This window comes from Solea senegalensis, linkage group LG20 (genome assembly GCF_019176455.1).
Source record: "Solea senegalensis isolate Sse05_10M linkage group LG20, IFAPA_SoseM_1, whole genome shotgun sequence".
Taxonomy (NCBI): domain Eukaryota; kingdom Metazoa; phylum Chordata; class Actinopteri; order Pleuronectiformes; family Soleidae; genus Solea; species Solea senegalensis.
The window spans coordinates 15,509,729-15,528,034 of NC_058039.1; the positions used below are offsets into that span (position 1 = coordinate 15,509,729).

The 18,306-nt window shown below is 42.2% G+C and overlaps 1 protein-coding gene across 1 annotated transcript in view; it reads left to right on the forward strand.

The window, feature by feature from the left end:
- The first annotated feature begins 3,870 nt into the window (after positions 1-3,870).
- eepd1 (endonuclease/exonuclease/phosphatase family domain containing 1) overlaps positions 3,871-18,306 on the forward strand; it is a 29,295-nt gene continuing 14,859 nt past the window's right edge. The window contains exon 1 of the mRNA XM_044052006.1: positions 3,871-4,824. Within this exon, the coding sequence (XP_043907941.1) occupies positions 3,974-4,824 (851 nt within the window). The 5' untranslated portion in view covers positions 3,871-3,973. The remainder of the gene's footprint in view (positions 4,825-18,306) is intronic.

An 18,306-nucleotide genomic window follows, 5' to 3' on the forward strand; every position in this document is an offset into this window, starting at 1 on the left:
CAGGTTACCCGTGCCCATAGATACATTTACTCTGGCAGTTATTAGCCCTCACGTGACCATTAGCAAATTTACCTTCTGATATGAAATGGCTCCTGACAAACGGTTGCCATAATTGCCAGATCCCTCTATCCCAACTCATGTAATGTGTATGTGAACACATGCTCCTCACAGAATCGAACTAAAAGGTTAGTGTCATTGTTCAAAGTCAGTTTCTGACACTACTAGTCTATGGTTTCCAAGAATAAAAACAACATATTTTTAAAAATCAATGCCTTTCCCCCTTGTACAGTGCGTTTTTGTTGGGATGAGAAAATCAATCACCTGTAGACCATTCTGGGACGCTCCCTGCTAAAAAAATCTACTTCACAGGAATTGTGTTGCTAGGAAACTACTTTGGCTCCATGTTTACTTCCTGCCTGTTAAACAGAAGATGAATCTTTAAAGTGTTTCCATTTTTAGTTTGATCAAAATAAGGTTTACTAGTTAGTGTATATCCATCCCTGGTATTTAAGATTAAAAATCAGCCTAATTTTAACATTAAATTCCTTTCCCCTCTGGCTTATTCAAACAAAAGCTGAGCCCTTTGGACTCCCGGCTACTTTGTCGAGTACAAACACACACGTGCACACACTGCTGGTCGACAGCATCACGCCACAGCCTCCCCAGCCTGACAAGTTCATCTGTTTCTGCCTCTTCTCCCGCTGATTGGTCGGCTGTGCCCTCAGGTCACCGACGTAAAGACATTCTCAGCCAATTGCAGAGATTTCCCCTGTAACCTTGCGTGTCATGGCACGATGGTACAAGACAAATCAAACTCTGCTGCAAAGCCGGTGCCGGCCCCGACTCTGACTGTCTGCCTTAAAAGGGTTTGATGATACCCTCATTGTATTTGTTCCAAACTATACCTGCCCTACACTCTGTCCATGACATTAACCTGAAGGTCACTGAGTTTGTGGGTTGATACCGACCAGCCATGGACACATGGAATTTTCTGCAGTAAAACTGCTCTGGGTCACACTAAACCTGCATACCTGCTGCTACCAGGAAGTAAATACTGGTGTTTCTGCAGCAATAATGAGCAGAAGATGAGCGTGCACCTTGGCTTTGCACAGGACATGGAACTGGAACTTGCATTTCTGCCAAATATAAAGCAGACGAAGAAGAAATTAGCATGTCCACTCAGGTCTTGTGTTCCCCCTGTGATGCCATCTGGAGCTGATACCGATAAAAATCCGCATGCATTGAATGTGCAGATACAAGTCACTGATTACTAATTAAACATTACATTGATTTGATGAGGTAAACAGAGACAGTGCATGACCGTCTTGAGACAAAGTGGCCTGAATTAATTCATTAATTCTCACTACATTCAGAAACCCCTGAAGGCAAAGGTGACCACTCACAGGATCGTCCATTTGGATCCCTAGAACTGTAGAAGAGAGCTTCAAACTAGGATCAGTGTAATAAAATAAAATTACCGCCCATCTCAGTAAACCTAGTTAGTTCACGAGAACCTTTTAAAAACCCTTCAGAAACCCCTAGAACTCTGGAATTTCCTGAACCCCCTATTGAATTGTCCATGGTCTATAGATGAGAGCTTCAAACAAGGACCAGTTTAATCTAATCTGCCACCAAAATAAATTAATTTAAAAGAACCTTGTGAAAACCCTTCAGAAACCCCTGGAACCCTTTAATAATCTGGTATCTACTGAGCGCCACGTTTGAGAAACTTTTAAAAGTCAACCACAAAGCTATGGAAGCCCCCACAACATCCCATAGAAGCAGGCGAGAACATTTGCTATAATGCTATCACTATAATGACATCAACAGAGCTCCTTGATCTTCACAAGACCACAGAGTTCCCTCAGGAACCCATGTAACCACCACAAGAATGAATGTCCTTGGAACAGTGCAAGAATTTACAAAGCAACTGCAAGAACCTTAAAGCCTGGAATCCTCTGGGCTTTCTAAAACTATCAATTACTGTAATAAATATATAGAATCTATAGATTTTAGAAGAATGAAATTAGTCAAATCCAAGCCAGGAACATGTGCGAGCTTATCGGGTTTAAAAACTTCCATCGACCCACTTCAGGAACATTCTAATCCTCTCAAGAACATCTACAGTATATGAGGCCTTTACAGCATCAGCAGCAGCAGCCGTGGGTTAAAGGATAATCACAGGCTTTGTTGATAAAAGACTGAAACCAAAGCATGTGCCTTGTGTGAAACTACAGTATAATGCTGTGCTGATTGAATCAGGCAGGATTAAAGCAGAATGGGCCACAGAGGTAATTACATTCCTCCATCAATGAAAGACACAGTCAATGCTTTCTTAGACTATCCTACTTAAAAAAAAAAAGACTGTCTCTGACAATGAATTAAATTAAAGTCATATTTTAGGTTTCTCTAAGTGACACAAAGAAAAAAAGAATCTCACCGAATAAAGCCTACGATATCTTAAGATTATAACTGTTTTTAGTCTTTGTAAACCACTTTCTCTCCACACCAGTGTTCATTGAGAAAATGTGTCATTTTTAATCACGGCACCACAGGGGTAGTCGATCCACTGCTGCCTCCAGTGAATTCACAAGTGTTATATTGTGAGTTTGGTGTTTGAAATTCTTCTCTTGAATTTACCGGCATGACAAACTCACCAAAAGTAGAGCAGCGGCTCCTGTGTTCACACAAGCTAAAAATGTTGATTTTCTCTAAGGACATTGATGCAGATCTTGTGTGTGTGTATTTTCTATTATTTATTTTGCGGTCATAGAAGAGAAAAATAAAATAAAATAATTCACATGTACAGAAGTGAAATCAGAGAACTTGTTACCTAATCGATTGGACACTAATGTGATTATTATTATTGATAAACTCTATTGATGTTTTCATTAGTTCTTTGAGCCATACAATGCAGAAAATGCCAAAGAAACACAATTGCAGTTTCCCAAACCTAAAAATGTGTACATTTGTACATTCTGTTGTTTTATAAACACAAAACAATAACATTTCATATGTTTTGCTGACATCGAAGTTTCATTTTTTGGCCATAAAATGTAAAAAAAAAGGCTTCCAGAACTGGGAACTTTACCATTTGGTTGTTGTGTTGTTCCATGGAAGTTTTCCTAATGTTCCCCTAAAGTTGGTTTTGGTTGCACAATTAGATCTCAGAACGTTACTTTGTCACAACCTTTAGAGAACTTTCTCTAAAGGTTCCCAGAACGGTCCTCGAACGCTACTTTTATACAACCTTTGTACATTAACATGACAGCATTCATTATATAGAACTAATATTATTGTAAACTGTGCACATTAGTAGACACACTTGCAGAACCAAAATATGTACAAAAATGTATACACAATAAAAAAGTAGAAAACAAACTAAATAAAAAATAAAAATAGAATAAAAACAAATGTGTACAAAACACAAATACAATATTTTTATTTAAAAGCTTTTATTACTCTATACATTCAAATAAATGCAACATCAAAGTGCAGAAAATAGTGAAAAATCGGAAATCGTTTCACCTACTTTTAAACGATTAATCGAAGATGGTGCAGTCCAAGTGTGTGTGTGTGTGTTGTTGGCCGACCTGTGGACAGAAACACAGCAGTGTGTTGTAGGTCAAAGTTTCCAGTGGGAGCGCGCGACTGTGAATGTGTGTGTGTCTCTTATCTACCAGAGAGAGAGACTTCAGCAGTGACTCTTCAGAGCCTGTTTGTGTGTGTGTGTGTGTGTGTGCGCGCGTGTGCGTCTCCACGCAGCGTGTCTCTGCGGCTCTGACACTGCTGCATTGACTGTGAGTGTGTGTGTGTAACACCGTGTGTGATGTGTTTTCAGAGACAGAGTTCTCTCTCTGTCCTCCGGTTGCCTGTCCTCTCTCTCCCTCTCCCTCTCTCTCTCTCTGTCTCTGTCTCTTCCGTGCTGCTCCGTCCTCCTTCCCGGTTTGAGCCCCGGTGACGCGCCGCAGTCATGGGTGGCAGTCTCGGATGCCACCGCTCTATCCCCAAAGACCCCACGGACTTCGGCTGCGGGAAGCGCAAATTCAGCGCCGCGTGCAACTTCAGCCACATCCTGGTGAACCAGGAGCGACTCAACATCAACACCGCCACCGAGGAGGAGCTCATGACTCTGCCGGGAGTCAACCGCACTGTCGCGCAGAACATCGTGGAGTACCGGGACTGTATCGGCGGCTATAAGAAGGTTGAGGACCTGGCTCTGGTGAGCGGCATCGGCGCCACCAAACTGGAGGCGATCAAGCTGGAGATCTGCGTCTCCAGCAGGACCAGCTCGTCTCAGCACTCGCCGTCCTCCCTGCGCAAAGACCCGGACCACCAAGGCTGCGGCACCGGCATCAACATCAACAGCGCCACCGCGGCGCAGCTCATGAGCATCCGCGGCGTCACGGAGAAGATCGCCAAGAACGTCGTGGCGTACCGCGTGGAGAACGGCCCGTTCAAGAGCATCGAGGACCTGGTGAGGGTCAACCACATCAACAGCTCCCTGCTGGACAAGATCCGCTTCCAGGTGTTCGTGGAGCGGTCCAGAGCGCCGTCCACCAACACCAACGGAGGACTCACCTGCACCACCAAGTCCCACCCGAGCCCCACTTCGTTCAGCTACAGGAGCGACGACCTGGACCTTCCGCCCGGGGGACCGACCCAGATCATGTCTGTGCGGCCCAGCGTGGAGCCTCCGCCCGGGCTGCGGGACGGGAAGCCCGTGGTGCGCATGGCGACCTGGAGCCTGCAGAGCTGCTCCTGTGACAAGGCCAACAATCCCGGGGTCAAAGAGGTCCTGTGCATGACCCTGCTGGAGAACGAGTGAGTACAGACCATACTAACGATCATTTTTCATTATCGGTTAATCTGGCGATTATTTTCGCCATGAATGGACTATAATATCAGAAAATGTGAAGCTGAAAAATCAAGAGAAACTCAAACCGATTAATCGATGATCAAAATAGTTGATGAAAATAGTTGTGTTATCACAATACACTATAGAAATCTCACACTAAATTGTGGTGAATTTCAGTTATCGGGATAATCGTGAATGAACTACAGTCCTAGTGATTTACTATATTTAATATTCCTCATTTGTTCCCTAAAATATTTAACATTTTTGTTAAATTTTACATTTTTTTATAAACAAAAGTAATGTTTTTGTGTTGTTTGATCCATGTTTTCGTAAAACATTACATTTGTTAAATTCTTTAACAACAAGTAATTGTCTTATAGCTTTAGTTACAGGGCCGGCCCAAGCCTTTGTAGGGCCTTAAGCTGATTTTGATTTGCGGGCCCCTCCTCCCACCATCTCAGCCATCTTTTTTTTATTTAATTTTTTTATCATTAGAGAGCAGTAAAATCACAAAAAGTGACCTGGTATGAATTTGCACTTTCATATTCTATTGGAAGCACTAAATGTGCAATTTTCAAATATAAAATAAAACTGAATAACAAGCTAAACAATATCTGTATCTCTGCAATATCTAACAATAAATATATTTCTATATTTCTTTTATATATTAAATTGATATAACATTGCGTTATGACATTTAAAAATAAATAAATAACCAGGACTGTACGTTGGCGTGCTGACTGCATGGTCAAGTCAATGTGTATTATGAACACTTTTCTCTGTTCATGATCATTCCAAAATCTGAATATCGTGATACTGTAAACAAAGCTAAATATTGCGATATTTTCCCCTAAAAACATATTTTTAAAGAAAAATAACACTGTTACATGCATTAACAATAAACAGTACAAATAAGATTAGAAGGAGGAGGCGGAGTCAAAAGGCTGAAAGTCTGCTGCCAACTAGTGGCTGGAGGATAAAATGCAGCATATTGATAATAGTACTTGAAAGAATTGCGATTTATTTAGTGCATCAATATTTTCTTACATCATAAACTTGGAGAGCAGTGTTCCACTGATTAACATTACTTCATAACAAGTTCCTCAACTGTCACACAAGATGTTTACTTTATCTGTTCTCGTGACGGCTTCACGTGCCCTCACTGTGTTCTTTGTTCATCATAACACACGGTTCGTATGCAGGGGTGTGACGGGAGGTTCTCCGTGCGTCTCTGTTGGGACGAGGTTACCTTCGGCCAGGTTTGTGCAGTTGGAGATTTAGAGTATCCTGCTCGTCCGGCTGGTGTTTGAGCCCTGACCTGCTCAGGAGGGCGAGGTCAGTACAGGTTGTTCTGTCTGAAACTCTCTCCGCCTGTGAAATGAAACAAATGGCTCGGGTTGATGGCGGTTTACAAAAACATCTTAAACTTCAGTGCGTTGACCTCTCAAGACTCCTGCACTGTGATAGGGTCTCGAGTCTCTAGTGCACACTTTAGTCCTTATCAGAGGCCCGTCTCATGATTCATGAGGAAAATGTCTGGCTGAATGTTCAGTGAGTTGCAGAGCTAATTTACTGTGTACAGTTGCTCTCCACCTCTTAAAGAAGAAAAACTACTGGCTGTAATAATAGAAAGGTGGTGGAAGCAGTAGTGTGACATAACCAAACTCCTATCCAGATAATGGTATCTGTATTTACCTACTCCTGTTTTCTTCTGACGTTGTACATTTGGAACATTTCTTTGCAAATTGAAGTTGCTACATGAGTCGTTATCTCCTTCCATCTTTGTGATTATATTCCTCCAGGGCAAAGGTGGCTTTATTTTAGGTTTGAGCACTGTTTTCTTTGAGTTAATGAGATGGTAAGAGGTTAGTTGTGTGGGGGACTGTTCAGTGTTCAAGCTGTTTCAGAATTGTCATACCCAAATTGCCCATTTTCTCTTGGCCCGGTTGGAGTTCCTCTCCATTTTGGGTTTCTAAACACTGCTTTCATGTTCTTTCGGCATCTGCGTTGTGTCACAAAGAGCTGTCCAACGTCGTGTTTGGTGGCTCAGTGAGATAAATAGTGTTTGCACTATTGGTCTCGTATGAAGAAACCTCTGTGCTCCTGGAAAATCTCTCCATAACAAAAAGCTACAAAGCTACATACCGTTATGTCTCGGCCGGGTTGGTGTTCTTCTCCAGTTTGGGTTCGTCACATGTTTTTGTGGTGCTTTTTTGTGTTCTTTCCCCGTCTGCGTCGTGTCACAAAGAGCTTTTCAAAGATCGTGACTGGTGGCGCAATCAAATGAGTAGTGTTTGGACAACTCTTACGTGAAGAAACCTCTGTGCGGCTGGTCAATCTCTCCAAGATAATCCTGCTGTTCAGTTGTCAGAAAGTCATCATGAGCTGAAGCACTGTTAGAAGCACTATTACAGGTGTATGTAGGCCGTGTACTTTACATTAAGCGAACTAAAAGGTGCTGAAATGAAATGGTTTGGTTTTCAGCTTTAAATGACAACGCAACCATTGCTTTGAAAACTGTAAGATCCAGCTCTATGGTTCCTGAACTATCTGAAAGTACGACCTTGTGAGGCGAAAAAGATGGCCAGACATTTTCACGTAGTTCCTAGTTCCTGCTGTAGAAAAACATAGTTCCTGGAAAAGTTCCTCGTTCCTGTTATTAAACCCTATAGTGGAAACGTGCCTTAAAGCTCCACCTCGAACCTGGCGTAGAAGATGACGTATCCACATGAATGTCAGATTACATTTGGCATCACCACAGATTTTCTCCCATTTCTGCCTCTCCTACCAAACCCCACTCATGCTCAAATAAATAATCTCCACCATTTCCTTCACTCATGCCGTCCACTTCCTGCGTTCAGCAGCGCCACCAATGCCAAGAGCGCAGGCATCGTTGTTGTGGAGGAGGATGCGGCCGTGGAGGAGATTTGGCGTGTTTGCACAGATTGGGCTCGGCTTGTGTGCGCAATCACAAGATCCAGGCTGAGTTGACACACTTCCTGGCTTTCCTCCAGACACAAACAAAGGGTTTTTAGAGTTCAATGAACTCCAGTTAAGCAAAGGTTAAACAGCACAGTGTGCTGAGCCTGTCCGCAGCCTCCCAAACCTGCTGATGTTTGTAATAACAAAGCCATTGTGTCAGCCTCACACGCTGGACACTGGGGAAGTGAAAGAGCCACCACTACCACCACCACCGTCATCCTCCACCAGCAGGATTAATATGGATGTGTGTGTGTGTGGACGTGAGCTGACAGCACCTCACTTGTCTGAGAGGAAGCGTTGGCTGCACTGATGAAAAGTCTGCCCCCGGGAATCACATGATAGTTTGTAGTGTAGTGTTTGTTTACAAGGAACGGACAAACGTTATCATATGACAAAATCACCAGTGGTGCTACAGAGATGGTAGTTATCTATGACTAATGTCGTTTTAAGTTATATAAAGCATAGTTAAAGCATAATTTAAAGCATAACTATCCCAGTCTTATAGAAACAATGCGGTCATGACGCATTAATAGTTATATGAGACACAGGAGAGACATGTTTTTAATGTCCATACTGCTGTGGATATTTCTTTGAAGGAAAAAATTTGTTTATTTTTATTTTATTTACATGCTTTTCACCCTTTTTGATATTTGTAATGTCTACATCAAATGTGATATTACAAAAAGCTTGCAGAAAAGCCATTCCTGACACAAAAATGAAGTATTGTGTACATGAAGAAGTACACATCTGGAGTCCTCTCCATCTTTGGATACACTTTATTAGAGATTGGGTATAAGCAATGAAACAGCGGCATTTTATTTTATTTTTGTTGCTCTTAAATTTCATAAATACGACAAACTGTATTTCTTTAACTATATATATGTATAAAAAAAACATATACACATGATATTATCTTCATTTTAAGGGTCAAATAGGTTTTTTTTGCAGCTTCAGATTAATTTTATTTGGGTGGAGAAGGGACAAAAAGGTTGCAGACCCTTGATCTAGGCAAATATGGCCCTGTACTGGTCCCTGACCCGGGGATTGGGAACCCCCTAATGTACACCGCATGTGTCCTTAAACAGGGAAGCAGTAACCAAGTCCGAGACAGTGTAACACAAACTCAGTGCTGCTTACATCAGTTTGGACAGAACAAAAATAGAGTTGCTGTTCGTGACAGACTTAGGTTTATGCAGCTAACGCCTGTGCAGTCGGCTCTTGTTGGTCTTCTTCTTGAAGGTGAAGGTGGGTGAGGTCCATCATGTTGCAGGAAACTGGTGTAAATGTCACTGATGGCAGCAGGAAGCCTCCATGACCTGAACATGCTGAATTAACCTTTAAAAGAGAGGGTTACTCGAGGTTGCTTTTATTTTCACGTTTCCACCACCACCATGTGACGTTGAGTCACGATGTGGTGGTGAAACAGCGTTGTGTCTGTAGTCGACCTCTGACCTCGCTGACATGGTAGTAACACGCAGTGAAGAGAGTTCCTGCTGAAAGTGAAGCTGTAGTTTTTCTCAGAACTGGTCAGGAAGGAGCGTGTCCAAGTTTTATTTCGTCACTTCAAGAAATCAGTTATGTTTCTGACAGATCACATTAGCATTCTGGCAGATTACTGGCCTCTGTAGCTTCTCTACTCACAGTCTGATTTTAGTCAGACTAAGACAATAATTTGGTTTTCTTACACTGACTCTACTCGTTCTTTTTTGCTTTTCCATTAGCGGTAGTACCTGGTGGTTTTTTTTAGTACCTGCTCTGGCGAGATTCCAAGCGAGCTGAGCTGATACTAAAATGTAACGTCAACAGACTGCCGGACACTGGAAGAGTTGTGAGCGCGACATCCGACACAAGAATCAAACCGAACAATGCCAAACTGTAGCTCAAAAAAAGACTCCTGCACTGTGATAGGGTCTCGAGTCTCTAGTGCACACTTCAGTCCTTATTAGAGGCCCGTCTCATGATTCATGAGGAAAATGTCTGGCTGAATGTTCAGTGAGTTGCAGAGCTAATTTACTGTGTACAGTTGCTCTCCACCTCTTAAAGAAGAAAAACTACTGGCTGTAATAATAGAAAGAGACAGAAAAAGACAGAAAAGACAAAAAAAAATAAATCCTGAAAACAGTACGTAATAATCTCCAACATTTAGCAAAGGAAATGTCCAAAATGTCTATATTTATCAGAGAAGTCTGGTGTATTTAGCCAAAATCCGGTCATACAGGAAGTACTGTAATAATCTTTTTAATGAACTGATTCTAATGATTCAGTTACATCGAATACAACTGCTTTGCTCGTCACTACATACAGTACCTGGATAATGCTGATGATTCATAGTCCGATTACTCCTGTGTGCATGCGATTAGTCGGACTGGAGTCAGACTTGGCTTTCTGCGCATGCACCAAAACTTCCTCCGCGGTCTTTGACCCGGAAGTGGGAGGAGGAGATTTCTAAACTGTTGCTGGAAATCATATATGGCGGCGGCGTCTTTGTAGAGCAGGTATGAAACATACAGAACCACAGTGCGATCCATCTCACCGTTCTATCTCGCCGTTTGCGAGTTTGTTTGTTTGTTTTTCTGTGACATAAAGGTCAATACGCACTAGATTATAGAGAGATATGGCGCCACCTACGGAGGTGGAGTAGTTTTTAGTTTTTCTCCTCTTCGACTAACCACAGACCTAAACATGTGACCTAAACAAGAACTCTCAGCAGACGTGGAACATGTCGACATTACCAGATAATAATCCGGCCTGTTGTTTCCTCACTATTGTCAGTAAAGCCTCATATCTGACAGACGTTGTCTTGTTAATCTCTGCACTGTCTAATCAGGTCTCCTGCTGCCTGTTCGTCATTACTTTTGTCGAGAGTTCAAACTCAGCCGTACGTGTGTGAGTCTGTGAATGGCTGAATTCACACAGAGCATTTCATTCTAATAATATTCTCACTCATAAGTCATTCGACGTGTCGTCTGTCCTCTCTGTCTGTCGCCCTCTGGTCTCATAATTTTATGACACAAGAGCTTCATTAGAGGCTCATACGTTGTTTTTTTTTGCTTTAAACAAACACGTCACATTTTATTTGCGTACATGACTCACATCAGCGCTGCGGCGTCTTATATAAACATATACACGGATGAAGAGTCAGACAGAAGACGACCAGGATTCTGAAACAAGCCCAGATGAGCTGCTTGTCCTCTCCTTATCTGCTGTGCAGAGACATATGTCACATATGGGTGAAAAGTGCAGCCAGTCTGCAGATAATGGACAATCTTCAGTCCTTTTAGTTACAGTTGAAAATATAAAAAAGATGTTTAAATAAAACATCTTAAGAAATCTGATGTTGACATTAGTTATCACTGAATGTGGTGATGCTGGAATTTAAAGCTGTAGTACGTAACCTTTAAGTACAAACAATTAAATTCAAACTGTCATCAAATGAGTTTTAAACCGTTTGATACAGCAAAATATCACAATATTATATCACTTTTGAGACACTAAGTATCTGTTTTTCACCATATAATAACCTCCCTCTCACCTAAGCTGTTGTGTGAGTATCACAACATATGATTTCGCAAACTATTATTACTACTATTATATCATATTGTGAGTTAAATATCGTGATGATATCGTATCGCGATGTCTCTGGCGATTCACACCCTTAGTGTTTAGATCTTGTGTCACCTGGCGACGCGACCTCGCTGCACACAGGACGGAGGCAGACGGGCAGGCTGGAAAATGACTGAAACGCAAAGATTCTGCTGCTCAGAAAACTTAATTTGCAAAAAAACTAAAATCATGTGAGGGTCACATGGTGGTGCAGTGGTTAGTGCAGTCTTGTATTGCAGCGAAAAGACCCAGGGTTCACGATCCTGGTTGTTTTGCCTCTATATGTTTGGCCTGCGATGGACTAGCGACCTCTCCTACCCCACATTTAGCCCTACGTCAGCTGGGATTGGCACCAGCAGCCTCGCGGCCCTCATGTGGAGGAGGAAGTGGACCTGCAGGAGGTCAGGTCCTTGAAGAAGGCCCAGACTGTCATGCCTGATCAGGGATCAAAAAACAATTAAAAAAGTCATTTATCTCTGCTGTCATCAGCCTTTTAAATGACTCGTCGTGATTGTTACTGGGATCTACGACATGTTGCAGTATTTTTTTATGGTGTTGCGTTGTTTTGTCGATGTCCGTGTGTTTCGCCGCTGGCTCTGAAACAAAGTGCCTCTCGGGGGGGATAATAAAGAAACCATCGAAGCTTGAATTAATGATGATTTCAGTGCAGCTCAGGTTTATTTCTATCAGCAGTGAGTGGTGAGAAGAGCCCGTGAAAAGCTGTGAAGCACGAGTGGAGTTAGTTTTTTGGAGTTAGTTTCTCAGACCACAGCTGAAGTCTGAACATGTTCCTGAAATTGTCTGCAGGGCCCGAGAGTGTGAGAATGCAAATATCTGCAAAAGTCTGTTCAGACAACATCGCAGTGAAATCATAGGACCGTGGATAGTGTTTGCGTCGGCTCAGGCGAGGAAGGTGCAGCTGGGAAGGTCTCGGGTAATTAAAGCGGTAGTTCAGGTTTTTTTTTTTGTGTGACGTACTGACGTAATCAGTGCTGCCGGTTTTTCGGTCGTGCCTCACAAATGATAATATGTAGCACCAATGTCCAGTTTGTCCATCATTTTTAACATTTCAGTTTCGCGTCATTTGTTAAGCATTCGCATCCGCACGTGACTCTGACTGTGTATTTAAACACAGAGCGACGACGTTACCTGGTATTGATCTCACCTCGGCCTTGGTTAATTTTTTTTCTTTTTTGTTAAACTCTAACTGAGGAGAACAAGTCCAGACAAAGCTTCTGTCTTTTGTGTCACTGCCTGCTACTTATTAACCATGATCTCATTTGCTTACAGTAATCACACCACTCTAAACGAGCACTGTGTAAAAGAGTCTGTCTGTCAGTATTTGACACCACTGAGCAGAAACAACAGAGAGTCACTTACACAATGGAATCAATATTAATAATAGTAATAATTAAATAAATGTCAGTTTCCCACAGTGTTGATACACATAATTGGTCATCTGTAACCAAGATCATCACCAACTTCTAATAATTCTTCCCTTGGGCCATAACCTACGAGGGCTGAAAGATTAAATGGCAGATTAAGAGCAGTATCCAAATTCAGAGACACTTCAATCACTTGATGAAGATGAAAACGTGTGTGAAAACACACATTGATGTTGAAAAATCCTCAAAATCATGTTGCGAGACAGACTTTAAATAAAAAGTCAGAGCTCTTACACTTAGTACCAAATACGATCAGTGAATCACAAAAGCAATGTCTGTCTGTACGTCCCCAGAAAATCCAAACATGTCCTTTAAGTCTTGATTTATGCTTCTCACAAACCTACAATGAAGAAGCACGTTCTGATTTTGTCCACGTTTGCTCGTAAAGGACAAATTTTGATGGAAGGATTCTGTGGACATGTGTTATTGGCTTAAAGACAAATATAATCAGTTGGTTAGATTTTGCTTGGTCATTTGGACGCAGGAATGAGATGTTGTAGGTGAAGGTTCTCAGTCGTCCAGGTCCAGGTTGAAGACGTTTCACCTCTCATCCAAGAGGCGTCTTCATCTCTGACTAACGAGTGGGAAGATGAGAAGGTTCACAGACAGATGGTTTGAAAGAGGAGAGAAGGAAGCCATCTATGGTAACTGGGAGAAACCATCACTCAACAGAGGAGGTGGACTATCAGCTGTCCTGAGCTCTCTTCCAAAAAGAATCAACAAGTCCAACGCCCACACAATAGTAGACTCTGCCTCTCAGGTGACCTCCTAACAACGTGTTCACACCTTGTCTCAGGCGAAACCAACAACCTGAAACTGGGAGGGGTGAACAAGCTGCATCATTCAACTTAACGACTCTCTAGACCGGTATGACACCTGCTTCTTCCCACTGGTTAGTCAGAACTGAAGAAGCCTCTTGGATGAGAGTCTTCAACTCAACTCAAGCAAGTCCAGTCGCCCACAGCTCACTACTGAAGATAATCTGAGATATTGACACTGTGGGAAAGTGAGCTGCCCTGGCTGAGGTTTACACTCTATTCACACCAGGATGTACCAACATGGTTCCCGTACGGGGCTCTAGTTCCATTTGGAAACTTGGGAGTTTGTCAGTGAAACAAGTCTGTTTTTTACACCAGTTAAGTTGAGCCAAAGCTCATAAACACAACAGAAGCAGCAGCAGCAGCAGCAGCAGCAGCAGCAGCAGCAGCAGCAGCAACAACAACATGAAGAAACACCCAAATCCACACCAACTCACTGCATGTTCTCAGTTTTCCTTTTGCCATTTTCACTGGTAGTTTGTGTTTCCACTGATGATGTAACAGATAACAAAAAAACCAACTACCCAAATATAACCCAAATTTATTTCATATTTATTTTTGACTAGTTAAAAATCCGGTGCAGGACCTGAAACCTTGCCAGCTGTGAAAGGACGTCGAGCGCTTTCAGTCGTTGACGACTTGACGCCACACTCGAAGGACAAACGTGGGTCACATCTATGAAATGTTCCTGTCCATTTGCTGCTGAGCTCAGTCCGGCAGTGGAGATGATGCACACACACACACACACACACACGCACACGGATTATGCATCTCACACTTTCAGGCTCACACACAGTTTAGCAGCACACAGACCTTTAATCCCATCACACGCTGACATAACCACATTATCAGACAGCTGCTGAATATTTACACAGTGAGTGATGATAGTGGGGCTGAGGTGGGGTTGCAGCGGGGGCAGCAGGGTACTGAGGTCATGAGGACGAGGCTCCGTGCCCGAGCTGACGCAGGCTGTTGGTGCAGCTTGTTACAGTGGGCTGGTTCAGGATTCAGGATGTTGCTGCTGCTGCTGCTGCTGCTCGGTCAATAATACAAACTGCCTTTTAATCAGCAGGACTTTAACAAAGGTACATTTATTTAAAAGCACCGGAGTGCGAGGAGAATTTACGGAATCAGATTTGTGTTGATATTTTCCAGCAACACTTTTCATGAAGCATGCAACATTTTTTAAGGAGCTTACACTTGGTCACTTGACTATAATATAATATAATATAATATAATATAATATAACATAATATAATATAATATAATATAATATAATATAATATAATATAATATAATATAATATAACATAATATAATATAATATAACATAATATAATATAATATAATATAATATGATATAATATAATATAATATAATATTAAACAACAATATATGTAAGTTCCCAACCTTCAGTTTTGAGAATTTCCCGTTTATTCCTGTTAATTCCCATAAATTCATGTTTTCCCGTCCCCCCAATTTAGGCGCTAGCCAATCAAATCAAGTTTACGTGTTTACCTCAAATGCTGTTGGACAGTGTTGTTCTCCCTGTTCACACACGTGTGTATAACATTGGGTAAAATATAGCATTTGCTTACATTTTAAAATGAAACCCTTTGCCAATATTTATTATGACATATTAGCACTTGACACAGCGTCACAACTCGTTACAGTGCAGTGGAACAGCTGTAATCTGTATCTGTAATCTGTATTTAAATCTTTAAACTGACTGATTTATGGTCATTTAACAGCAGGATTAGGAAGTAGAGGCCAGGAGAGGTACACATTTTGTGCAGCTGAAGTTCAAACTGGAGACACATTTATTATCACTGTGTGTGTGTGTGTGTGTGTGTGTACCCATGTGGTGGTGTGAAAACTATCTGTAGCCTCGGGGCTTTTCCTCTTTCAGCTGCAGAAAAGTCTTCGGAGTCTTTGTTCGCGTTGAAGGTCGTCTCTGCTTTCGCCGCTGTGTCACATGTCATTACGTGACCGTGTGTGTTCTCTCAGCTCTTGCCTCAGCCTGTCAAACTAAGTTCTCGCACACACACACACACACACACACACAGTGTCTTCGTCTGCAGCGCAGACATCAGTCAGACACTGACCATAGTTTATGTTGTCACGGCGACACTAACAGATTAGCCTTGAGGTCATAACAGACTCTCTGTCTCTGTGTGTGTACTAGGTTTATTGTCATTTTTCTTCTTCAGTATGTGTGTGTGTGTGTGTATTATCACTGCTGTGACCTCCTGAAGGCCTGACAGTCTCCGCTGTGTCATGACACGGCTGAACAGCTCAGCTCAGCTCAGCTCAGCTCAGCTCAGCGTGAATCCCTGTGAAAGCATGAGGACTGTGTGACCCAATGTGTACCGGAAACCGGATTTGTTCTGTGCATATGTGAAAGTGTAAACTTGCTATCCTAAATCGGAAATTACAACCGGGATGCATCTTTTTGGGAAGGAAGACATTTTGCACGTGTAAACATTATCCGTTGTTGAGGCTGACATCGGTGACAGCTGTCAGTCAGTCATCATCTACCGCTTTATCCTCCACCAGAGGGTCGCGGGGGCTGCTGTGCCAATCTCTGCTACATCGGGCGATAGGCAGGGTACGCCCTCAATTTAGTGTCCAATTTACCTAATCCCCACATTGCATGTTTTTGGACTGTGGGTGGAAGCCGGAGAACCTGGAGAACCCGGAGAGAACCCACGCACACACGGGGAGAACATGCAAACTCCATGCAGAAAGGCCCTTGTTCCAACCGGGTCTTCTTGCTGCAAGGCGAGAGTGCTAACCACTACAACGCCGTGTGGCCCATGACAGCTGTCACTGAATGTAAAATAATAATAACACTAATAACTTTGATTTCTATAGCGCCTTTCTCATAACCCAAGGTCACTGTGCAAGGGAAAAAAGCCAGACCCGAACAAAACCACAAGTAAACACAAACAAAAAAACTCCAGAGTTGGTAAATAGTTCCAGAGGGAATGAGTTCCAAAGGGTTGGAGCTGTGACACTGAAAGCCCTGCTGAGCTGCAACCCTTAGTGCTCACGTGCTTAGGTCACATATTCAGGCTTTTAAAAAATGCTTATGTGAGTCAAAGTTATGATTCATTTTATATCACATAAAAGTAGTGACATAAAGTAGCGATAATTTTGCTGAAGTCACAGTTTTCCTTTTCATTTTTGTTCATAAAACCGAGCCAAACGAACTTTAAAACTGTGACTTATTTCCAAATTTTGTAAATTCAGTCCGATTTTAAACATTTTGAGTGCTTTTTACTCATGTGTGTTTATATAGTTGGTGAAAATGAAAATGAAACACATTTTTTTATCAGCTTGCCTATAGATTGTGCTGAAAAAAAAAGGATATAAGACAGTCTATAGGGCACATTCTTATAGCCTCGGTACATTTTAATAGAAAAAAAGCAGCCAAAATGCTCTGTGCTCTAAGGGTTAACGGGGAGCATGGGGTGGGATGTGTTTGGTCCAAGTGAGAACGCTGGCAGCAGAGTTCAGAGCATGTTGGAGCTCCACTGCATGAATGCATGAATGAGTGTGTGACGGCCAGAGTCGGGAGATAATTCTGAGATTGAAAAAGACAGATCCGGCGACACATTTGATGTGTTTGTGTCAAATGATTTGAAGTCAAAGGATTGGACTTGACGTCGTCTTGACGTGCTCGGTGTGTGTCCGCGCGACTGATCGCACCTGCAGTGCAGGACAGTCGGACGGCTGTCGTCTGTGTCACTGGAAGCAGAATGTGTGGACTCGCGGAGTCACAGCCTGTGATCTCAGTGCTGAGTACAGGACACTGTGTTCAGCTGAGTGGAGCAGAAAGTAATAAATAATAAAAAACACCCACACACAGCAAGGATTATTGATTCCTGTGTTTTATTGTTTAGTAAAGAGTTTCTGTTCCGGTTGGCAGGTGGCTGTACAGCCTGGGTTAGTGTGTATACAGTATTGTGTCTGGATAATCTGGTGTCAACATACACAAAACATTCTGATTCTGACTGAATCATGACACCAAAACAGCAGCCAGGGACTCTAGAGTCTTATTAACAATCATCATTATGGATCAACCTTTCCAGACCATAATCCGGTTCAGATCACGATCTGGTCCATGGCCTGTGAATGTGTTTTAGCAGCATATTTCATATCTGTGTTCACTGTGCATGTGTCTGCGAGCCGTAACCATGGAGACAGTTGCAAGTCACGTACAGAGAAACACAAACTGCGTATCTTTTAGTAACCGTTTGAGGTTCAGGTGGATTTTTTTGTCTCTGTTCCACAACATTCTGTCACCGTGTGTGTATAAATATATGGTTTTCACCATGTGTCAATGGTGTCATCCTCACTCCTGACTGTTGAAAACAAAAAAAAATTAGAACAATAATGTAAAAAAATGACCAGTGAATGACAACAATCACAATAACCGCAGTTTATGATTAGATATTTATTCAAAACCGTCCAGCTCGATTATCGATTATCTTCAGGCTTTACAAAATAGGTTTTTCCATCTTCTTATTTATTGTTGAATCAAAAATCATGATTAATTTAACATCGCATATTTGAAAAACAACAACAGGAGTGGCATT